At 39.6% G+C, this 20,037-nt stretch overlaps 1 protein-coding gene across 1 annotated transcript in view; it reads left to right on the forward strand.

The window, feature by feature from the left end:
• ARMC9 (armadillo repeat containing 9) overlaps window positions 1–20,037 on the forward strand; it is a gene marked incomplete at its 5' end in the record, with an annotated part of 60,514 nt that overhangs the window by 4,997 nt on the left and 35,480 nt on the right. The window contains 4 exons of the mRNA XM_009877569.1: window positions 3,037–3,194; window positions 4,867–4,965; window positions 12,548–12,583; window positions 19,822–19,856. Coding sequence (XP_009875871.1) covers window positions 3,037–3,194; window positions 4,867–4,965; window positions 12,548–12,583; window positions 19,822–19,856 — 328 coding nt within the window. The remainder of the gene's footprint in view (window positions 1–3,036; window positions 3,195–4,866; window positions 4,966–12,547; window positions 12,584–19,821; window positions 19,857–20,037) is intronic.

Consider the following 20,037-nt stretch of genomic DNA (forward strand, 5'->3'; position numbering starts at 1 on the left):
TGTAGTTGGAAGATGGATTTGAATCACTGGAAACTTTCCACACTGGGCTATGAAGAGCAAGCAAGCAAATTACGAGTACGTCTGTGTTTCATGACTTGGTGCTTCCAGCTTTCCTCTGAGTGCAAGACACGCTCTAGATACATCCACTGGAAATTTCTGAATCACGTGTGTTGTATCGCAGCACATAAAGCTATATTCCAACACATAAAACTATATTCCAATTTGCTCATCTAGGCAAAGGAATAGTGCTGAAACGTGGCTATTTTTGTGCAATGATTGCTCTCGGAACCTTTACTAGTTTAGCAAAAATATGATGCAGCTCCAAAATATTAAAGCTGTGGTAGCAGTTAAGCAATAATGGCTGTGCAATAAAAATAAAATCAAAGTCGAATGATTATTGGCAAGGAAAAATAATTTGTATTGACTTTGGAAGCTATCTTAAATCTGCTGATTTTTAGGTCGATGAACACTGATTGCAACTGAGATGATTTTAACAGCTTGAAGAATTTTAATAAGTTTGCCACTCTCTGCAAGATTGCTTAATGTTACTGAGAACTGTTCTGGTGGTGGTTTTGTTTGTGATTTTTTTTCCGAGTGCATTTTTCTGGATTTGAACAGGATCTGTGGCTTGTCACAGCTTGTATTGTTGTTTCACACTGGTTTTGTCTCCCTCTTAGAAAGTGTAAGAAAAATATCATTAGGGTGACTTGATTTGCAGTTTGGTATTAGGTGTCAGACACAAATCCTGCAGGTGCAGAATGCTGCGATTCATGAATGGTTCTCAGAAAGCAGCTCGTTCTTAGAGGGGAGGAAGCTGTGAGGAGTGAGAGAGCTGTCTTTTTTTTCTTGTAGGTTTTTGGAAAAAATACAGTTTAGAAGTAAGAAAATGTACCTTCTCTCTATTCAGTGCTTTATTTTAAGACTGTCAATTTATAGCTAAAGTTTACAGCTGAAGTCTGTTAATGTGTTTTTTCTAAAAGATCCAATTATAAAGATCAGTTTGCTAAATTTTCTGAAAGTAAAAATAAACTGTTCTGCCATCCACTGCTTTTAATACAAATGAGATAAAAGCAACCTATTTCAGAAAACCTAATATCCATAAAAATGTGACAAGCTTTTTACAGCAATTTCCAACATCTGAGCTCATAGAGCTATTTAATGACTTTGATCTTTTTCATTTGCAATGAAAACTTTACGAACAGTTCTATCTGAAGTGTTTTTCTGGCAGTTTTGCATCTCATACCCACACACGTATTGGTTTTTCAAGTGCTTTGTCAGAAGCTGTGATTGCCGTGGTGGAAGACAACTTGGGAAGACTCTACCAGATAAGCCGTGGTGTTGAGCCGGCACTTCCACTCCCCATTTTTCCCTCTGCTGAAGGTTACCAACCCTGTGCCAGCTCCCGTGGGATGGCAGATGTTTGTGCCTGAGATCAGGGGAGCGAATGACAGGGACAATTTTTGAATAACTACACCTAAATTCTCCAGAATTTATCAGAGCTGCAAGGTGTTACACACTGAGCTTCTTTTAAGCACAAAGCGTAACTGTGCGGTGAAGCTTTGTACTGCTTAGGACTTTCCAGATGAAGATCCCAAAGATTTCTACTTATATCAGTTATGTTTCCCAATGCTTCTGTGTTACAGAAACATATGATGGACATCTTTATGGAAAGAAACAGTGAAGCATGAAAGGGGATAATGATTTCCTCAAAGATTGTGGACAAAGTCTGCTCAAAGCCAGGAATAGGAACTAGTTTTTCTATTTCCAAATTCATGTCTTAGCTACTTTGTTTTTCTTCCCTTTGGGTCTGTTTGAACCTAACTGGTGTCATACTGTCTGGAGTGCTCTACTCTAACCCCTAAAATTTTTTAAACTTGTGAAAAGGAATCCTACTGTTGTCTGAAGCTCTGTAGTCATGCTGATTCCTGCCCAGGGTAGATATTCAGTCTGTTTGCAGACAGGCACGATGCCATTTTCTTAACACTAGAGCAACACTGGCTTCTCAGCAAACTGATTTAAAACATAATGTTCTAGCAAAATACATAAGCATCAGCAGTAACAATAGAATTATTGTGCCTCCTTTCATAGTTTTGTCCAGTCGTGAAGATGTGCACCGTGGTGCACAGCTTCACTTCTCATGCCTGACTTCGGTGTAGAACAGTAGTTTGACTAGGTCTGAGACTGGGGTGGAGGATACAGATTTTGGTGCTTAGTTTGCTTCTTTCATCTCTAAAGTAAGTGAACATCAAGGAACAAAATCTATATCGGAATGGTTTTGGTGACTTTTTTTTAATTTAGACAGAAATAAGAGAAAAATTAAAGTTCCTTTCAGAAACTCGTGGTACTAAAAGTAACTCATATGATTTGCCATCAACCAGTAAATGATGGAATCACCTGGAAAATTTTGTGTAGAGGTGGAGAATGAATTAGAGAATTCCCTGCAACTTCTAAGAATTCAGTGAATATTTTAATTGCAGATGATGAGCTGGATAACTTGAATGTTGTTTGGGTTTTTCTGTGAGTTGTACCATTTTCCTTAAAAGATAGAAGACTTAGTAAAGCACAGCATAAGCTAAGTATCAGTGATCTGTTTCTCTAAATTAACTGAAGAAAACACAGTGTAATCTAACAAACACTGTCATGAATCTCTGAGTATTTCTGAGCTGCATTTTTGTCACGTATTCTTCTGATTTGATGTCTCTGAACTCATTTTGTCTCTGAGAGCATGGAATTTCTTGTATTAATCTTTCAAACAGTATCCTCTTCACAAACGTATTCAGTCTTGTTTACTGTCTAATAGCTGTTACTGCTGCTGTGGCTGTGAAGCAAAATAAATACTTGTATCTTTTGAGATTAAATGAAATCCCACTAGTAACATTGAATTATCCTTGTAGTGAAATTCCACCCCTTAGATAAAAGTAATTCCACAGCAGCAGTTGAATTTATCCCTTCTGAGCAGTAGAAAATATTTATATGTTCCTTTGGCCTTTTGATTGAAAAAGTGATGTTATTTCTTTTTTATTATTCTCTTGACAGAAATGTTGCAACATCTTCATCAACAGTTAGTGGAATCTGAGCACAGGACCATGACCTACCTGAAACGATTTAACAAAATGCAGGCAGATTACCATAATCTCATTGGAGTCACAGCAGAGCTGGTGGATTCCCTGGAGGCCACAGTCAATGGCGAGATGGTAAGAGATGACTCGGACAGGTAGTTGCTTCCCCACCTCCAGAAAATGGAGAGAGAATGCTGCTAAAATGTGAATTAAGCTTTGTAGTTATGAGCGTTTCTGTAAGCACCGCGTCTCTTTTTGCTGCACTTTGGGTGAGAGATTCTTCCGTTGCTCCTGTGTACTAGGATGAAGGTAGTGCAGAAGAGGGGTTGAAATGTGCTGGTTCCAAAATCATGGAACTGTCGCCATCTCAGACCTCTTGTAGGAGTCTCCTTTTGAGCTTTGGGTTTAGAAAGCAGCAGGATTTAGAAGGTGTTTCTGTGATTGCTTACTGCAGTCCAGCCCATTAGAGCTTGTTGTATATTTGAAACTGCTGCCAGGTGTGTTTTAATTTACACTGTAGTGGAAACAATCTTGTCATCCAAAAATTTAGGGAAGAAAAGCTTTGCTATCTGTTCTGCTAAGAGCAACTTGTTAATCTAATTGGTAAAGGGAACTGGGGTAGGAGCGAATGAGTTATTTGCTGTGTGAAACTGGCCACGTGTGTGTGGCTGGAGGAGGTACAACTTTCTTATGGGTATTTTTTACACTAAGATAACTTTATGCTTCATTTTTTGTGCCATCTTCTCTGTGGGCATGCCTCTATACTATAACTGCTGTACAACCAGAAAATACTCTTACGGCAGATGTTGGTGGCCTCTAGATGCTTTTCAAGGAGCTGTGAATTTTTAGGAGGGAGCATGACCTGCCTGCTGACAAGTCAGTATGTGCCTTCCTCTTGTCATCAACGTGAACATCTTGTAGTTTGTGAGATCCCCTTACCCTCTGCGGTGGAGCAACCAGGCGCTGCTTGTCTTTTGTTGTGGGTGCTCCCTTCATTTTCCTTTGTAAGCCTTGTGCTGGGCAGTCATTTGACCCTTCCCAAGTGCGTCCAGCTGAGGGTGCTCTGTCGTTGTGAATCTTGACTTCTGTCGTTTCTCAGTCAGAAGCTGAGTTCGATGCTGAGTAAAGCAATGTTGAAGTTACAGCATTCTGTACTTGAAGGGGTTTGTTGTTGCACTATAGGTCTGAGAATACCAGAAGCATGCCCACCTGCGTTTCTGTAATCTCAGCCCTCTCCCCTCTGGGAAGCTAGGAACCGTTCTGAAACTAAGCAGTTTTATTCTGCTGCTTTCCCAAAACAAAAAAAACCCTAAACCCGCTGAGATGTTTTGTTTTGAAACACAAAGGCCTGTACTGTGTAATTCGTATTTCTTTTTTCTGCTGTACAAGACAGTTATGTAAGTCCTGCTCTTTATCTAGTCAGCGCATCAGCATATCATTGGCTAAGCCTAAAGCACAAAACTACTTCATACTTAACTCTTGGACAACTTCCCTTTTGAGAAAAATCTGTGTGCATACATAGATATGACAAATTCCAATTTTCTCCTAGACTCTCTGAAAGTGTTTAGCATTAGTCTTGTGAATAGCATAACTATTCCCAGATGAAGAGAGTTTACAGTTTTCTTAATTTCTGAACAGAACTGTAGTTGCAGTATATACCTTGTGCTTGCATCAATGAGTCTCAGGTGCGTCATTTCTTCCCCTCTTAAAAAAACAAATAAAATGAGCAACTGTTAGTACAGCAACACTTGCTGACAGAAAGTGTAGCCTTTATGTAATCCTGTTCTCTTTGTTTCCTAACTTTTAGATCACACCAGAATATCTTCAAAGTGTTTGTGTTCGCTTGTTTAGCAATCAGATGAGACAAAGTGTAGCACAGAGTATTGACTTCACAAGGCCTGGAACTGTAAGTATTAACGTTTGGGTTTTTTACAGTAACTATCTCAAAAGATAATATCACTCTGTATATTGAACAATGGATGTGAGGTAGTAAGGACAGAGCATACTGTGTCCAAGCTTGTCTAAGAATATGGCAGTACATAAGGCTGGTGGATGGCGCAGTTACACAGCCATAGCTGCATAAATATGATTAATGCTATCGTTAGGATAACAGTAAGTTGTGTATCTATTAAAATGGTAACTGAATGTCTTTTTAAAAAAAAGGCAAACTAAAACTAATGTGCTGAATGTGGTTTGACGGCACATCTTAGCCAGTTTAATTTAGCTAAGAAGGGGTGATGGTGTTGCTGAGCTCTAAACACAGACTCTCTTCCTTCCTGCTGTCAGTGATGCTCCTGTAACCTTGGAGTGAATTGGCTCAGCCTGCTAAGGGAGAAGCATCAGGCAGGCTCATGAGAACAAATGGGGAAAAGAGGAAGGGAGCTCTTCCCTTTTCTGTAAAGAGCTGTTTGGTAGATGAGCAGTTACACCTAAGCCACCTGGTTGATTTACATGATGCACTTTAACCCTATATCTAAGGATCTTTGATCTTGCTGATAGGCAGCTCAGAATCCCTAGGGTTTATTTTCTTCCCATTTCACCAACCTCTTCTTCCTTTTCAGGTGGCTGCAGTATACTAGCTGCTTGTACCCATTAATGTTCTGCTCAATCTTCTTTTCCTAAAAGGAAAGGGAGCTTTTTGTTTCTTTGGTTTCTTACGGCAGCAGAACCAGCTTAGGATAGTTTCTAGTGTCTGGGAAATGTGAAATTTTAAATAACTTGATAGCGTAAGGCTGTTCGGTGGTACAACCTTCTTTAATAGCTAGCTTGCTCAAATTTTTCAAATGGACATTAAAGTTAAAACTGCATTAAAACATTTTAACATTAAAATATTGTCTGCCACTGCTTTACAAAGACAAGACTAAGTCATGAACTACACTTGTTGTTTTTGCCGTGGCAGCTACTCACATGTACTTAACTTTGTAGTAGGAGAGCTTTGTGAAGTGTCAAAGGAAAAGGCGAGGGAAATGAGATTCTTGCTCCTTATTCTAGCCAAGGTTTTTAATAACAATGGCACTGTGGGTACATTTTGTTCCTCTTGAAAATCTGTTACAGAAAGATGAGGAGATAATAAAAATGTTCCCTTTTCTATGTGCTAATATTTTCAGAGATAAATATTATTCCTTATTGCTCTTCAAGCTGTTTTAAATGCCCTCACTTCCCTGTTAATGGCCAGAACTCCTTTCTCTGACTTGCCATGTGTTAGGGAGGTGTGCTCTGAGCTGCTTTTGTCCCAGGGTTTCTGGAAGAAGCCTGGATCTCTGTCTGTCTGCTGCCTCAGGAGCAGACAGAGCTCAGGAGCTGGCTGTAACTCCTCTCTCCTCAAATTTACACCATGTCTGTGGTGCATGGTTGTGCCATCTCCCACCTCGTAATGTACTCCCCCCATATTTCTTCTAACCAACAATTTTTAGGGGCCTGCTGCCTTTCCTTGCCAGTGGTTTTCTGAGATAATCCTTTATGTACCCCAGTTTTCTTCTGCATTTTTGCCATCTGAAGTGGGGATTGTGTGTGTCTCCAGCTCCCCTTCCCTTTAGCTGCATGTGCCCTCTCCTGTCTCTTCCTGCTCTCTGTATCAAGGCTTTTTTTCTCTTGTGCTTTCAAGATGCTCCATTTGCCTAGGGTTTCACACATATTATTTTTATTTTTCTATCATAAGTTGATCCTCTGAACTCCTTTTAGGAAGAGGGCAGAGGGAAGGGTGTCATCCTTGTGCAAGATGCTGATTTGTTTCTTCATCCACTCTGCAGAGAGTGCAGAAGTGGCTAAAGCCATGTTTTCGCTGATAAATGGATTATTGCTAGACTGCAATATTTCTTTCTGTACCCCTATCACATATACTATTTTAGCATAAACATCTGTCCTTATACTATTTAGCTTTTAGGTTTAGGCATCTGTTTCCTTCTCTATGGAAAAAATGAATAAAAAATACTTTTAAGACTTTTAAGAACAATAAGCAATCATCGAAGAAGTAAACTGCAGTGTATAAACACAGTATTTCAGGCAGAATCTCTGTCACTGGAGATTTTTATGAATAAGTTAGGCAAGCGTTTACCATTTGCTTGGCAGCTCCTCCAGGACAGATTAGGTGACTGCTCAAAGTCTCTTGCAGCAACACTTACTCTGGTTCCTTCTACTAAAAGATGCTCAGCTGTGAAATGATTGCTGATCTTATGCATCACGTTTGTCTACTCCTGCTTCTCTAGAAGTGTCACTAAAAGCATTTCTGCTCTGGAAGTGCACTCACCGCTATACTTATGCCACTATGGCCACTTTAGCGCAGTGTTCAGCTATGTAAATAGGCCAGAGGAAGAGGGTTTGGTGGTCATGGATTTTTTTTCCCTCCTGGAAGTAAATTTATGCTTCCCAAATTAATCAAGTTAAGATGAGTAGAGCTGTGTTCTTCTGGCACAGTTGTATCTATTTTCGTACTAGGCTTTACAAATGTAACTATTTCTGTGTGATTTTTGTCTCCTTTACCCACACTATTTGAGGTAGTTGCTGTGCCAACAAAGTGCTCTAGTGAAGGACCAGGACAGCTATAGCATTGAGACTGTTTAAATTAAGGGTTTCTTAACTGGTTTAGGTCACTCCTTGACAGCGAGGTTATAGTAGCTGCCGTGGTTGAATTCTAATGGTGTCCCTGGCGACAGGGAGGCTGGATTAAATTGATCTCTACGGTCCCTTCCAGCCTAGGCCATTCTGTGATTCTATAAGCAGATCCACACACTCAAGCTATCTGAGGCATTAGCCGAGTTTTGGAGGACTAGTCACATTCTTTGCTCGTGGACCTTCACTGCATCATAACAAGGTTTCCTCATCTCATCCTTTTGTCCACATTTGATTAGTCATTTTGTCTTGATTATTTCCCAGCTAGAGAGTTCTGGTTTTATAAATAGGAAACATGCAGAAACAGAAATAAGTGTAAAAAGAAAAATAAGTATATAGTTCATCTTCTGAGAAGAAAAATGAGACTCCTTCCTTGTCATCTCGAAATACTTCTGACCACTCCCTGACTCTGTTAATCCTGGAAGCCAGACGAGATGGACTAAAAACAAATTCTGACTGTTTGCCACTAGGCCACTAAGACATCCCATTACCTCTTCTTCAAGGACTCAAAATACCTCATTGTTATACCCTTAGATGTTATTGTTCTGGCCTTAAGTGGTTTCAGGTTTTTGCATAAGTTCTGGAATAAAGCCAGAGGCATCATGACCCAGACTAAGTGGTAGCATGAGTTTGCAGCATCTGTGCTGGATTTTTGTTGGAAGGTCCCTTCACTTCTTGCTCATAACTAACACTAGAGTGCAGTCTTTCTAGCTGCTCCGTTTCACAAAATACTTCTGCTACGAAATGCCTGGGCAACTGCGGAGGGAAGAGACTGGCAGAGGGGCAGCTCCTTTACTCATCCTTACAAGCAGGTCACTGTGTAGGCAAGATAAGTGAGAGGTTTTAAAAAAAAAGTGAACATAGAAAGAGTTTTGGCAGGCATTAAATATGGTGGTTTGTTGGGTTTTTTTCCTCACTTCACCTTGAGTACTCAGGATTTGACATGATCTCCCTGACATCACTGATATCAGGAGCAGACCCTTAAATAAATAAGTTTTGGTGGGTCAATATCTCTAAATAGAGGAGCAGAAAAGAAAATTATTAGCAAGAAAATTATTTCTTTGTTGTAACTGCCATGCAGCCTTAAATTTCTACCACTTTTACTTAGGGAATGAATGGATGTACATTACATAGTTTAGAAAAATGAGGTGCTGAGTTCACTGTCAGCTGTACTGGCACAACTCGGGACAGTCCAGCTTTGGGAGCAGGTTCTGAGAGCAGAAAATGCTGAAGCTGCATCATTCTCCGAGATGTGTTCTTGAGCTCTACGGTGTATGTTGTTAAATCAGCTGCACTACACTGGTAGTTTTAAGTTATACTGGGAAGGAGGACTGTACCAGTGCTGTAACCAAAATGAAGCGTTGCCCAAGGAAATTAAAGAGTATGCCTTGAGTTATATCTTTTGTAGCATTATTTGTACCCAAGCTTGATTTTGTTCCCAGTGCATTGTGCTCTGTGCTCAGTTTTTAATGCCGGGAAAGTAAGTATTGTGTAATAGAAAGCCTTGAGTTCTCAGGCTTTGGAGTTACAATAAAGATAGTATGTATCCCTCACTCTGTGTGTGCTGTTACTGTACAAACATCAGCTTCCTGGTTTGCCCCTCGCCCGTGGCTGAAGGCCTGGCTTTTCCTACTCGAAGAAATTCATATCAAGGGGCACAAATCCCAGAACAAGTCTTTCTTACTGAACTGGCTTTAAGACCTGAGGCAACAACATCTCATCGCCAGAAGACTTTCCCAGAGTAATCATACCCACGGAATCTTACATAGGAGGGCTCCTGGTGTTGGCTGTTGCTGTGTGTTCCCCGGTAAGCTGCCTTGGATCTCGTTCTCTCACAGAGGAGCTTCGTGCCTCTTGCCAGCTCTGTGACCTCCCAGGTCAGCTCGTGGGCCTGATCTGCCGGGCATTAACAGGATGCATCTGCTGCGTGTAGCGGGAGAGAGGCCACGCTGCAGCTGGGGAGATATTTCCAAGGCTTTTCTAAAGCCCTGCTTTGCCATAAGGCTTTTTTCCTAGCTGCTCTTGAATGTTATCACCGTCTTCCATCATGTCACTTGACATGTGTGGCCCTGAATTGGGAGGTCAGAAATCTTACTAAACTGTCAGAGCAAAAGGTCTGGGTTGAAGAATAGGAGGTTAGAGTACCAGGTCTGACATGCTGCATGTTCATTTGAAGGTTTAATCACATTTCTGACTTTCTAATGTTTGTTTGGACAGGCTACCGATGTAGGTAATGGTAAATTTGAAAACAATAGTTTTAAATACAGTGATCTATCATAGTCCCTTGTAACTTTTATACTCTTGAGATAACTTAAGTTTTACCTTTTTTTATTATTTTTTTTTCTTAAAGTGATTTGTCTGCTGGGTAAGAAGCATGGCTTGTGGTTTTTTGATTCCTTCAATTTTCCATTTTAGTGCACAACATGAAGCCAAGAGGATTCTGGCTCTTTATCACTGAAGTGTTGTACATTCACTCCCCACCAAAAATAGCACAGACTCAAGTCTTAAACCCACAAACAGAGTTTTGAATCAAGGAAGATAATACACGTTCCTGGAATTTCTTGGATTAGGGATAATGCAGTAAGATTCTCTAAACTTTGCTTTAAAGACAAACCAGGAACTGCTTCTTCAGATTTACCGTGTCTGACAATAGAACTGCTGGAGGGTCTTTCTGGCTGAAAAGCTGTACAGTTGTTTGCATATATTGCTCCTGTGTCATGGAATAGAATAAATGCCTATTATGTTTTCCCTCCTATTCAGTCCAATTATATTTACCTGTAGGTACAATTAGGTGAGTTAATGTCCCTTGCAAGTTTTAGGTTTCTCTTGGCACAACTCTTAAAGCTGTGGAAAAAATTGATATTGTTTTTTAGGTCTGTCACTGGACAAAAGCACCGGCTCTTCTGATATTTACAAACTGTAAAGAAGGAGTTTTAAAAAAATTTTCTAGGATAGCTGTAAAGACTAACATGGGCTACTTTCTTTCTGGTGGTCTGTGTTGTGGGTTTTCTTCTTCCCTCAGATGTGCTTCTTCCTGCAAATAGGAACCTGCCATCGAGCTGTGATAATTGGTGGCAGGTATCTTGTTTCTTATTTGTGAAAGAATTTTGTGCACCGGCAGACCACATGAAACCTAGGAGACAGCATAACTGAAGTTTTTTGGCTCTGTGGGTTTTTTATTACTCTGAACTATTCAGCGTGGATACACCAAGCATTCTATGGATGTAGGCTCTTTCATATACAAATAAGATGAGCGTTACAGCAAATGGCATCTACTCTGGACGTTTTTCTTCAGATTAAGTATATCGATCCTCGCCATCCCTGTCCATGGGATGACTCTTGTATGTTACCACTTATGTACAGCAAAGAAGTAACAAACCTGCCTCTTCATGTAAGCAAAGAGAAGTTCTTTTCTTTTGTTGGTACGGGAAATGATGCCATTTTCCGAAGTTGCTGCAGGTGATGCAACTACCTGCAATAGCCCAAATTCCTGACCTCTAGAAGTAAGGTGTTGCCATCAGTGGGGAGTTCCACAAACTTTTCCTGTTGTTGTCTTGGATTCATAGAATAGCCCAGGTTGGAAGGGACCTGGAAAGGTCATCTCGTCCAACCTTTTATGGTTTCCTTTACCATTAAAACTTTTCTTTAATGTCATCTTTGTCTTGATACCCACATACATTTTCACTGGCTCAGGTCATATGTGTGTTGAAATGTCCTCTCATCATGATACAATTTATCTCCTAGTTTCTTTTCCTTACTTATTGATGTCTATTGTTGTCCTTTGTCTTAAATTTACTTTTAAAATGTCTTTCCTAGGAACAGTCTGTATGTGTGCATAGCACCATGAAAGTTAAAATACTCATTCACATCAGGGAACTCTTAAGTGTGATGGTAATAGAAAGAATAATGTCAGATTTTTAAAATTGGTGAAAGAATAGAAACAACTTTATGTTCTGCTCACAGTGAAGAGTGGCAAGTTTGTTATACCTTCTTTATAAGGCTGTATATGTTTGTTAAAGAGGAACCTGCTAAATAGAGTGTTTATGTGCTTATTCATCTGCAGAAATGTGTCCTCTAAAGTAAGTATTGGCAAGTTTGCACAAAAAGACAAGCAGAATTAATGTGGATCTTATTTCATTGTGTTAAACTGTGTACTTTTATTTTGAATTAAGACTGCTCTTTTTAGATACAAAGCTGTTCTTAGTTAAATATTTTAGTTATTAAACAGAACATGGCACATTTTGTACCAAACAACTTGAACTATCACCATTTTTTAATTTTAGTAACTAAATCTTAAGTTTCCTTCCAGAGACTTTCTTAGTTTATCCTGGGAGCCTTTTGGGGTGGGGAATTGATAACATTGCTGAAACGCCTTAAATTGCCCCTCTCAGCTTTTGTTATGTGGGTGGGAGACTCCAGCCAAAGCAAGTAGGGAGAACGCTTGGAGCTGCTTTCTGGGGAGCAGAGGTCTGCTCCTCCGTGTAACGTTCATCGGTACCTCTCTCGTAGCTGCTTCAGTGCAGTGACTAGCAGAAGTCATATACTCACAGAAACACGTCAGTGCTTGGTACGTAGCTATTCTAGCTGACATTTATAATGGAATAATGTGCAGACTAGGTATGTTTGCCAGGTGTTGAAAAGAGGAGTTGTAATGTATATATATCTCAAGAGACACACTTATCTCAGTCCTAGAACATACAGGTATGTGGATTGGGAGAGTGAGCTTATACTTTTCTTCTCAAAGCTAATAGGCTGTTAATTTTTAGTTTATTTTAATGTGTTGGTTTTCTAGAACTGTGCATTTCTCTGCGATTTATTTCTGTTAACTTACTTTTTTTTCAATCTTCTTTATTTTAATGTGTGCCTGTTTGCCCATAAAGGGATATTACTCTATGAGCCCTTGTGATGACGAGTATGTAAGTGTCTATATCTTTATATCCTTTCACATTGCCTGCTCAGTCTGTCACAGTCTGTATTTCTCTTCATTTCTCAACACTTAACAATTTTCCGTGCATTTTAACTTGTCATGACATTAACTGTATGATTTATGGAGAGCCAAAAAATCTGCAAGGCTTGGAGTTTCTGCATGGAGAACAGAAGTTCTGAGTAACCTTATGGCTCCATAATACACATAACACAGCATGTCAAAACAGAAGAGCAGCTTTGTCCACAACTTTTACATGAAAATGAAACACAGCTTTTTGCAGTGTGCAGAAAGCAATTGTTTCTTCCATGTGAATATCAGTGTATGTAGCACATGTCTCTGTCTCTGAAGCGTGCCAACACCAGCTGATCCCACAACACCTTTGACAAAGAAAAAGAATGTTATTGCTTAAAATAATACAGCCAACTGAGTTGTGCTCTTCAGAGCATATTTTTATTTTAATTTCTAGGGTGAAACTTTCTGAGGTAAAGATTATAAAATACTTTCGTACAATTAAAATGGATCCTCTCGCACTGAAAAATGAAGAATCAAAATGGTATTCTGTGTACTGCCTGTGACTTCTGTAACCCAGATGGAAGTTTGTATTCTGGCAATATTACAAGAACACCATAAGTATCTAATTTTGCCCGTAGTCAGTGCATTCTTTGCGATGAGAGGAAATGAGTCTTCTTAAGTAACTGGGTGTGTAATCAATTCATAGAAGTGATTGACACCAATTCTACTTTAAAATTCTACCAATTCTACTTTAAAATAATCTGTATTTATATCTTTATTGCCTTCTTTGTGTAAAACAAGAGTTCACCTTTCAAGAAAATCTAGTTTTTTTCAAACATATTTGTCACCTGGAATTACAGTAATCCCTGTGAGCACTCAACTTCCTGCTTAAAACAACGTTTTGTTTAGAGAACGTGTCATAGAATTACAGAATGTAGTGGACTGTTCCTTATGTGCTGCTTTTTATCCTGATGTGGAGAATACTGTCCACACTCCCTTGTGTTAAAAGATCTCCTGTATCAATCAACCTGTTCCTGTGGATGATGTGAATGGTCGTAACAGACACCTTTTGCTTGACATTTAACATTTTGTTCCCTCTCATAATGGTCTCGTTTGAGAAATGTTGATTACAGATGAGCAATTATGAATTAAATGATCTTTGCTAAAGAAAAGTTTGGCCCTTACACAGGTAGCCTTAGTTACTTTATATGATGTAGAATGTGATAACTTACAGTGCAGAGTTATTTACAAAATTTCTGTAAAGCTACGTGACTCTTAATTCTGAGGTATTTCTTGAATACCTAGCTAGCTCTCAGGCTCCCCTCACTGTTTATATATAGCATTTTATACTTTTTTTCAGACATTTAGTCTTATCATTACATTACCACGTAGTATTACAGTGTGCCTTTTTTTTGTGTACACTTCACATGCCTTAGAGAACCTGTTTTATATGGCAAATGGGAAGTTTTCATAACAGCATGTCTGCAGTATTAGTAAAAAATCAATTAGAAACATTTACAGATCTTCTTAGGAAATTAATTTGCATAGCCCCAGTAGTCCTGCGTAGTTACACAAGCTCAGGGTCTAATCTGTCAGATGTTGCATGTACCGGTCATGTTGTTATTAGTGTATAACAAAGGAGCTCAACATAAATTTGTGATTTCTTAATGATGTGTACGAATTTGCTCAAACTTTGGTTTACTCTTCTCATATTTGTCACGCATCTTTGATTATTAGTTCTGAATCTGCATTGAGTTTACAGTGACTTTTTATAGCACATTTTCAATGTGACTGAGGACAGAATCAGGCTTTCAGCTTTAGCTTTCACCATATTTTGCATATATACATCAAATAGCAAAGTGGATTTGGTTTGAATACAGGGCTACAGTATTTGATAAAATCAGTTGTGGTTTTGGCTTGCAGATGGAATGCATCTGTTTTCTTTTATAGATATTGATTTTATTTTTTTCCCTTTGAACTTCTTTGTTTTATTCCATGCTGTTCATATTCATGCCTCTCCTCATTCCAAAATGAAGGGCTGCCATCTGTGGCTAATCTGCATCGTGACAAAATAACTTGACTTAATGTGGCACCTGGTTTGGCTTTGCAAGAACCAGCACAAACATAAGTCATACCCCATGACCCTTCCAGAATGAGCTATGCTTGGGCTGTTGTTTTCTTGTGTTTGCTTCTTTTCCTTTCCTGAAGACACCTAGTTTCTGCATGTGTTGCAGTTATGGCAAAGGATTCTGTCTCAAGATAGGTTTTGCATGAAAAGTATTTTGTTTGAGATTGAGTCCATGAGTGTTGGAAGTCATGTACGTCCCGTGCTCACCACACTCTCATTCACTGGCAGTTTAAGGACTGCCATTACTCAAAAAGGTTGAATTAACATTTGACCTGTTCGAGGAAAGGTAAGACTGTGAAAGGGACTTGGGAGAAAATGCTGAGGAAGTAAATGTTTTTTTTTAATCTAAGAAATAAGGAGAAGCTATGTAATCTTGGCTGACTGAGACATCGTCTGGTGGTTGACATGATGGATGTGCAATGAGGAAGTTACATGTCAGCAGCGATGTGGGCTCTGCCTTTCAGTCTGTGACCTTGGATTCATCACCTGGAGATGAAGATCATAATGTTTCTACTAACCCTAGAAGAATATTAAGAATTCACTTTCTGTACAGTGCTTTGAGGACCATGAATCCACAGCCCTGATGGTTTTAGTTTCTCTTGTCCCATTATTTAAAAGCAAGTGTTATAAATAAGTCCCAGCTGTCCAGCATCCAAATACTCTCTCTCACAAAAACACAGTGCAGCCGCAGTTTTTGCACTATTGCCACAGAAACAACAAGGTATCAGAATTCAGCATTTAGATTTGAAAATGAGCAGTGAAGAACGAATCTGTGAGGATCAAAACCCCAAAAGGCTGGAGTGGGCTCTGTTCTGCCCACTTCCAGACTTTGATATTAACCTTTTCCTCAGTTAAATGTATCCCTTTTTTCCTAAAAGTAGTTTTACAAGGCTTCATGGTTTTACATGTATCTGCAACATAGAAGTTCATTTTTAAAAGCATATGGCTGAAGTTTTACAAAGAACTTTAAAAAATTGAGGTTTTGTATTAATTTGGTGGTAGGGGCAGGTTTTTGTTCCTGAGAATCTCTTGCTTTTACTTGCCGTGGCAACAATGTGTTGAGCGGGGTGAAGGCTGGTTCAGTGGCACTCCCGCCAGAAATCACGCTTGGGGAAACTTGGCTTTGGATCTGCTGTGTACAGAGAGAATGGTGAGGACAATGACTTTTTTCCACTGACTAGATTATATGTCTTAAACGAAGTAAGTGTGCTGACTTAAGTAAACCTCAGAGGTGATTTGTAGGACCCAGCTGTGTTTGAGGTGTGGTTTTCCTCATTAAAGCTGATGTGCAAGTCAAGAAGTAGGGCTTAACACGGGTTTTTGGGGTTAGGTTGTGTAAAGATGTTTAACTCCGTAAATATCCTGAGAGTGGGACAATCTCAGATCCTTATCAAAGAGAAGAAACAGAAACAAGCAAACAGATACTGCCTAGTGAAATGTGGAAGGAGGTACTTGAGGCCAGAGTGTGTTTGCTTTGGTGGGCTGCCTGCTGGGGAAGCGGTAATGCGCATTTATTTACCCTTCCCGGGTTGTGTGGGGCAAGGTGCTTTGGGAGGTGGAGAAGAGCATTCTGCTTAAGGAGTAAGAGTATTAAACCAAATTAAAATGAAATGTTAGGATGGGTCTGTATTTAGAAACATTTACGTAAAGGAAGCCATGAAACTTTCAGCAGAGAATGGTCTTATTCCCCAGGCTTAATTTCCACCTGAGACTGTAACCCAGTGCTGGGACAGACGTCCCTTGATGCTGATGCTGCAGGAAAGTGGTGAAAGGGATGGGTGCAGGGGTGATGCTGGCCAGACTGGTCGTGCTCTGGGAGCGAGAGGTGAAGAGGCTGTGGTATGAGGAGGAGAAAGGCTGGCAGAGTAGTCGAGCTCTGAGAGTCTGGGGTGCTTGCATGTCTTTCATCTTTAAAAATGAGAAGAAGAAGATAAAAAGTCGAGTGTCTATGGCAAGAGGTAGCCTGGCTGTTAAATTGAATGATCAGCCCTTGGCGGTACTGTATTGGGATCACTCGTTTGAAAATTAAACTGACAGAAAGTCACTTCAGACCCATTTAGGAGTAGCTGGGGAGCGCGTGATGGCATCCGTCAGCACGCTGGGTGGCTGTGTGCTTCACAGGGTACCTCAGCTGTCTGACCCAAAGCCGTGCAGACCCTGAAATCATAGCCCTGGGAGCCACAGGAAAGCCGCTGGGTTGCATAACTACCAAAAAATGCCCAGAAATATAACTGTCTAGCAATATTTTACTGCAATTCTTTTTCTCATAAAATGGCTTAAAATAGACGCCTAAATAAATTTCAAAAAAGGAAAATAGATGTATCAGAGTTGGTACTATATTGCATCAGCCATTAACTTATTTTGCAGAATTCTTCTTTCATAATCAAATGCACAATCTGTTGCTTTTCTGTTCATGGCAGTTCTGCCGTGAGCATTTGATTGTTTAACTGTAAAATAATTCAGTTTAGCTCTTGCACACTGCCATTCATTGACAGATCTCAAACCCCAGCTTATTTGAGAAATTGATATCTGTGTATTCACAGAACCACAGAACGCTAGGAGTTGGAAGGGACCTCCAAAGATCATCTAGTCCAACCACCCTGCCAAAGCAGGATCACCTCGAGTAGGTATCTAGAGTAGGTGTTCTTTCAGATGAGAAAAATCAAGGCCCAGAGATGTGAAATGACATGTTTAAGTTCTGCCTCCAGTCAGTAGCTGAGTCAGGCCTAGAAGTGCATTTCCTGAGACGCAAGCTGGTGTCCTGCACAGTGTGCCACTACTGGACCGATACAGATTACCTTGCTTATGACGAACTGCAGTCATGTAGATGAAGGTGAATAAAGGGAATCTCTGCCTTGTCATGTGGTTGCATTCTTTCTACTCATCGGTGGTGCTGACCGTTATCGGTCTGATTCAGAGATGAAGGTGCAGTGAAGGACAAACCAGCCCTAAAATCTTCCTGTTTTTGTTTTGCCTCCTTGAACCTGGCACGATATGAACGGTGTCATTATTACTTTCCCAGAAACACCAAAAGCCCGAGAGAGCTTCCTTCCTCCCGTGCAGATTCTAGACTGATAAACTTGGGTCCGATCAGGAAAGTGCTGGATGAGAAGGTTCTCCATCTCGGTGGTCCTGCCCTCAGAGCTCCAATCTCTCTCTCCAGGATCCGCCTTGTTGTGTGGGACCTTTTGAGTGTAGGGAGAATATGGAGCCAAACGGTACTAAATGCTTTGCTGTGCTCCATCTGCCAGCTTAAAAAGTAATTTGGCAATTAATAGTACTTTGTCCTGCTTTATTTACTTGATTTTTAAAATTCTAAATGTTTTTCCAGTTGAAGTGTCTATAGGTTGAAATTTATAAAAGCTTGCAAAATCCTTCACTTACTGAAAAGCTTTATTTATGTGGAAGGGTGATGCATGTATCTTTACCAATTTATATATCCTTTGGTTAGATTTTTGGTTGGAGCATGTGTTTTTGTTTCTAAGGCTGCAAAGAAGTAGGGAGTGAAAAGGACTTTACTGCAGAGCGAGAGAGCTTTCCTATACATGTTATTACTCGTAGTGACCTGCTCTGTTTCTTTTCTCACTACTGTTCTTTGTCTCTCCTTCAATGGCTCTGTCATTTCTTTCTCATTAACGTACTATAATCGCTTTCTTGCCTATTTCCTTTAGTAGAGAAGGGTGCTGAGGAAAGCAATGAAAATTTATTTGTGATTTCTTTGTGTGCTCAGGTACAAGATGATAGGTTTTTGACTGAGAAAGCTGTTTTGTTTAAACAAGTTAACTTTCAGTTTTTATCAAAAATGCCAAGGAAAATGAATACAAAGAAATGAAGGGAAAACAGTTTCGGTAGATGTGGTGCTTTGAAAGACTTTTGTGTAAATAGACTATGCTCTGAGACAGGTTGATTTTGAAGTATATGACCTGTTAATTGTCTATTGTGTACAAGTCATTCATTGACTTAAACATAATATAAAATGCTTTCAAATGTGCATATAAGCTTATTTTACATCTAAGTGAGCACTTCCTTGTATTACGAAGGATACCCATGAGGTAGTGTGTTCACGAACATGTCAGCTGCTGTAATTCAATACTCTCTTGGTATTTCGTGCTTTTTGTCTCCTCAATCCCTCAGTTTTAAATTTGACAATAGACATCGATTATATAGCTCCCACTGAAAGAGGTTAGGTTAGAAGAGAAGAGCAGTTTTAAAGGCATAATTGGTAATGAGAGATTTTGTGGAAAGTGAGTAGGGAGACCAACACAAAGAGACGACACCGAATATTCTGCGAATATGGGGTGTAGTTGACATCAGAATGCATGACATGAAGCACTCTTATGCCAGAATTGCTGCTTCTTGGCTCACCTACAGTTAGCTCTATCAAAAAATATATTTACTGAAGCAGACAACTTTTATTTGGAACATTTATATGGTGTTGATATTTTCAAGTTTTGACTTCTTCAGCAGTTGTGCCTGCATGTGTTCTATATCACACCGCATCAGAGAGGAAATATCTAGGCTTAAATTGAATTTCTTGATTTTAACCGTACTAGAATACAGTCTTTTCGTTGCATATTAATAGTTATATAGGTGTATATATTAGTAGCAACAGACACTCTGATAACATTAGTGTTGAAACATTATTGGATGTATTGTTGGATGCAAGAATACATGCTAGGTCTCCAGTGAAATATTGTTGCAACTTGTATGACATTTTTTTTAAGTCAATAAATGAGTTTAGCAAGTTCTTTGTTTTCCTCGATGGTCTTTGGATGGTAGTTTCTACTCACATTTTTCTTTTTGTTTATTTTTTTTAAATGCTTCAATTGTAGGTGATTTTTAGAGTGTGGCAGTGAAGACAACATAGCTAGATCATAACAGAAGAAGTGAAACACTTTAAGAGAAAAGAAGGGTGAACACTGAAGTCCTCTCTGTCTTTAGCTATGTTTTCATTTTGCAACATGGGATTTAAAGGAAAAGAATTTCAGTGAGAAAATTCACTGTGGGCCTCATTAGTAATGTTATTGGTGTGAAATTTGGACTAATCTGTTGTGATTTCTTTTTTTTTTCTTTATTTTCTGATCCAGGCTTCCACAATGCTAAGAGCATCTTTAGCCCCCGTGTAAGTATTCATTGCTGAGCTTCACTTACATCTGTAGAAGAGGAAGAGGGTTTTTTAAACAGAAGTGCAGGACCAGTTATGTGATACTGGGAATCACACGTCCTCTGTGGGCTTCCTCTGATCTCAGTGAGCGTTGTGTGCAAATACTTGGGCAGGTTCAGTAACACTTTAATTTCAGCAG

The sequence above is a fragment of the Apaloderma vittatum genome, unplaced genomic scaffold (assembly GCF_000703405.1).
Source record: "Apaloderma vittatum isolate BGI_N311 unplaced genomic scaffold, ASM70340v1 scaffold6031, whole genome shotgun sequence".
Classification (NCBI taxonomy): domain Eukaryota; kingdom Metazoa; phylum Chordata; class Aves; order Trogoniformes; family Trogonidae; genus Apaloderma; species Apaloderma vittatum.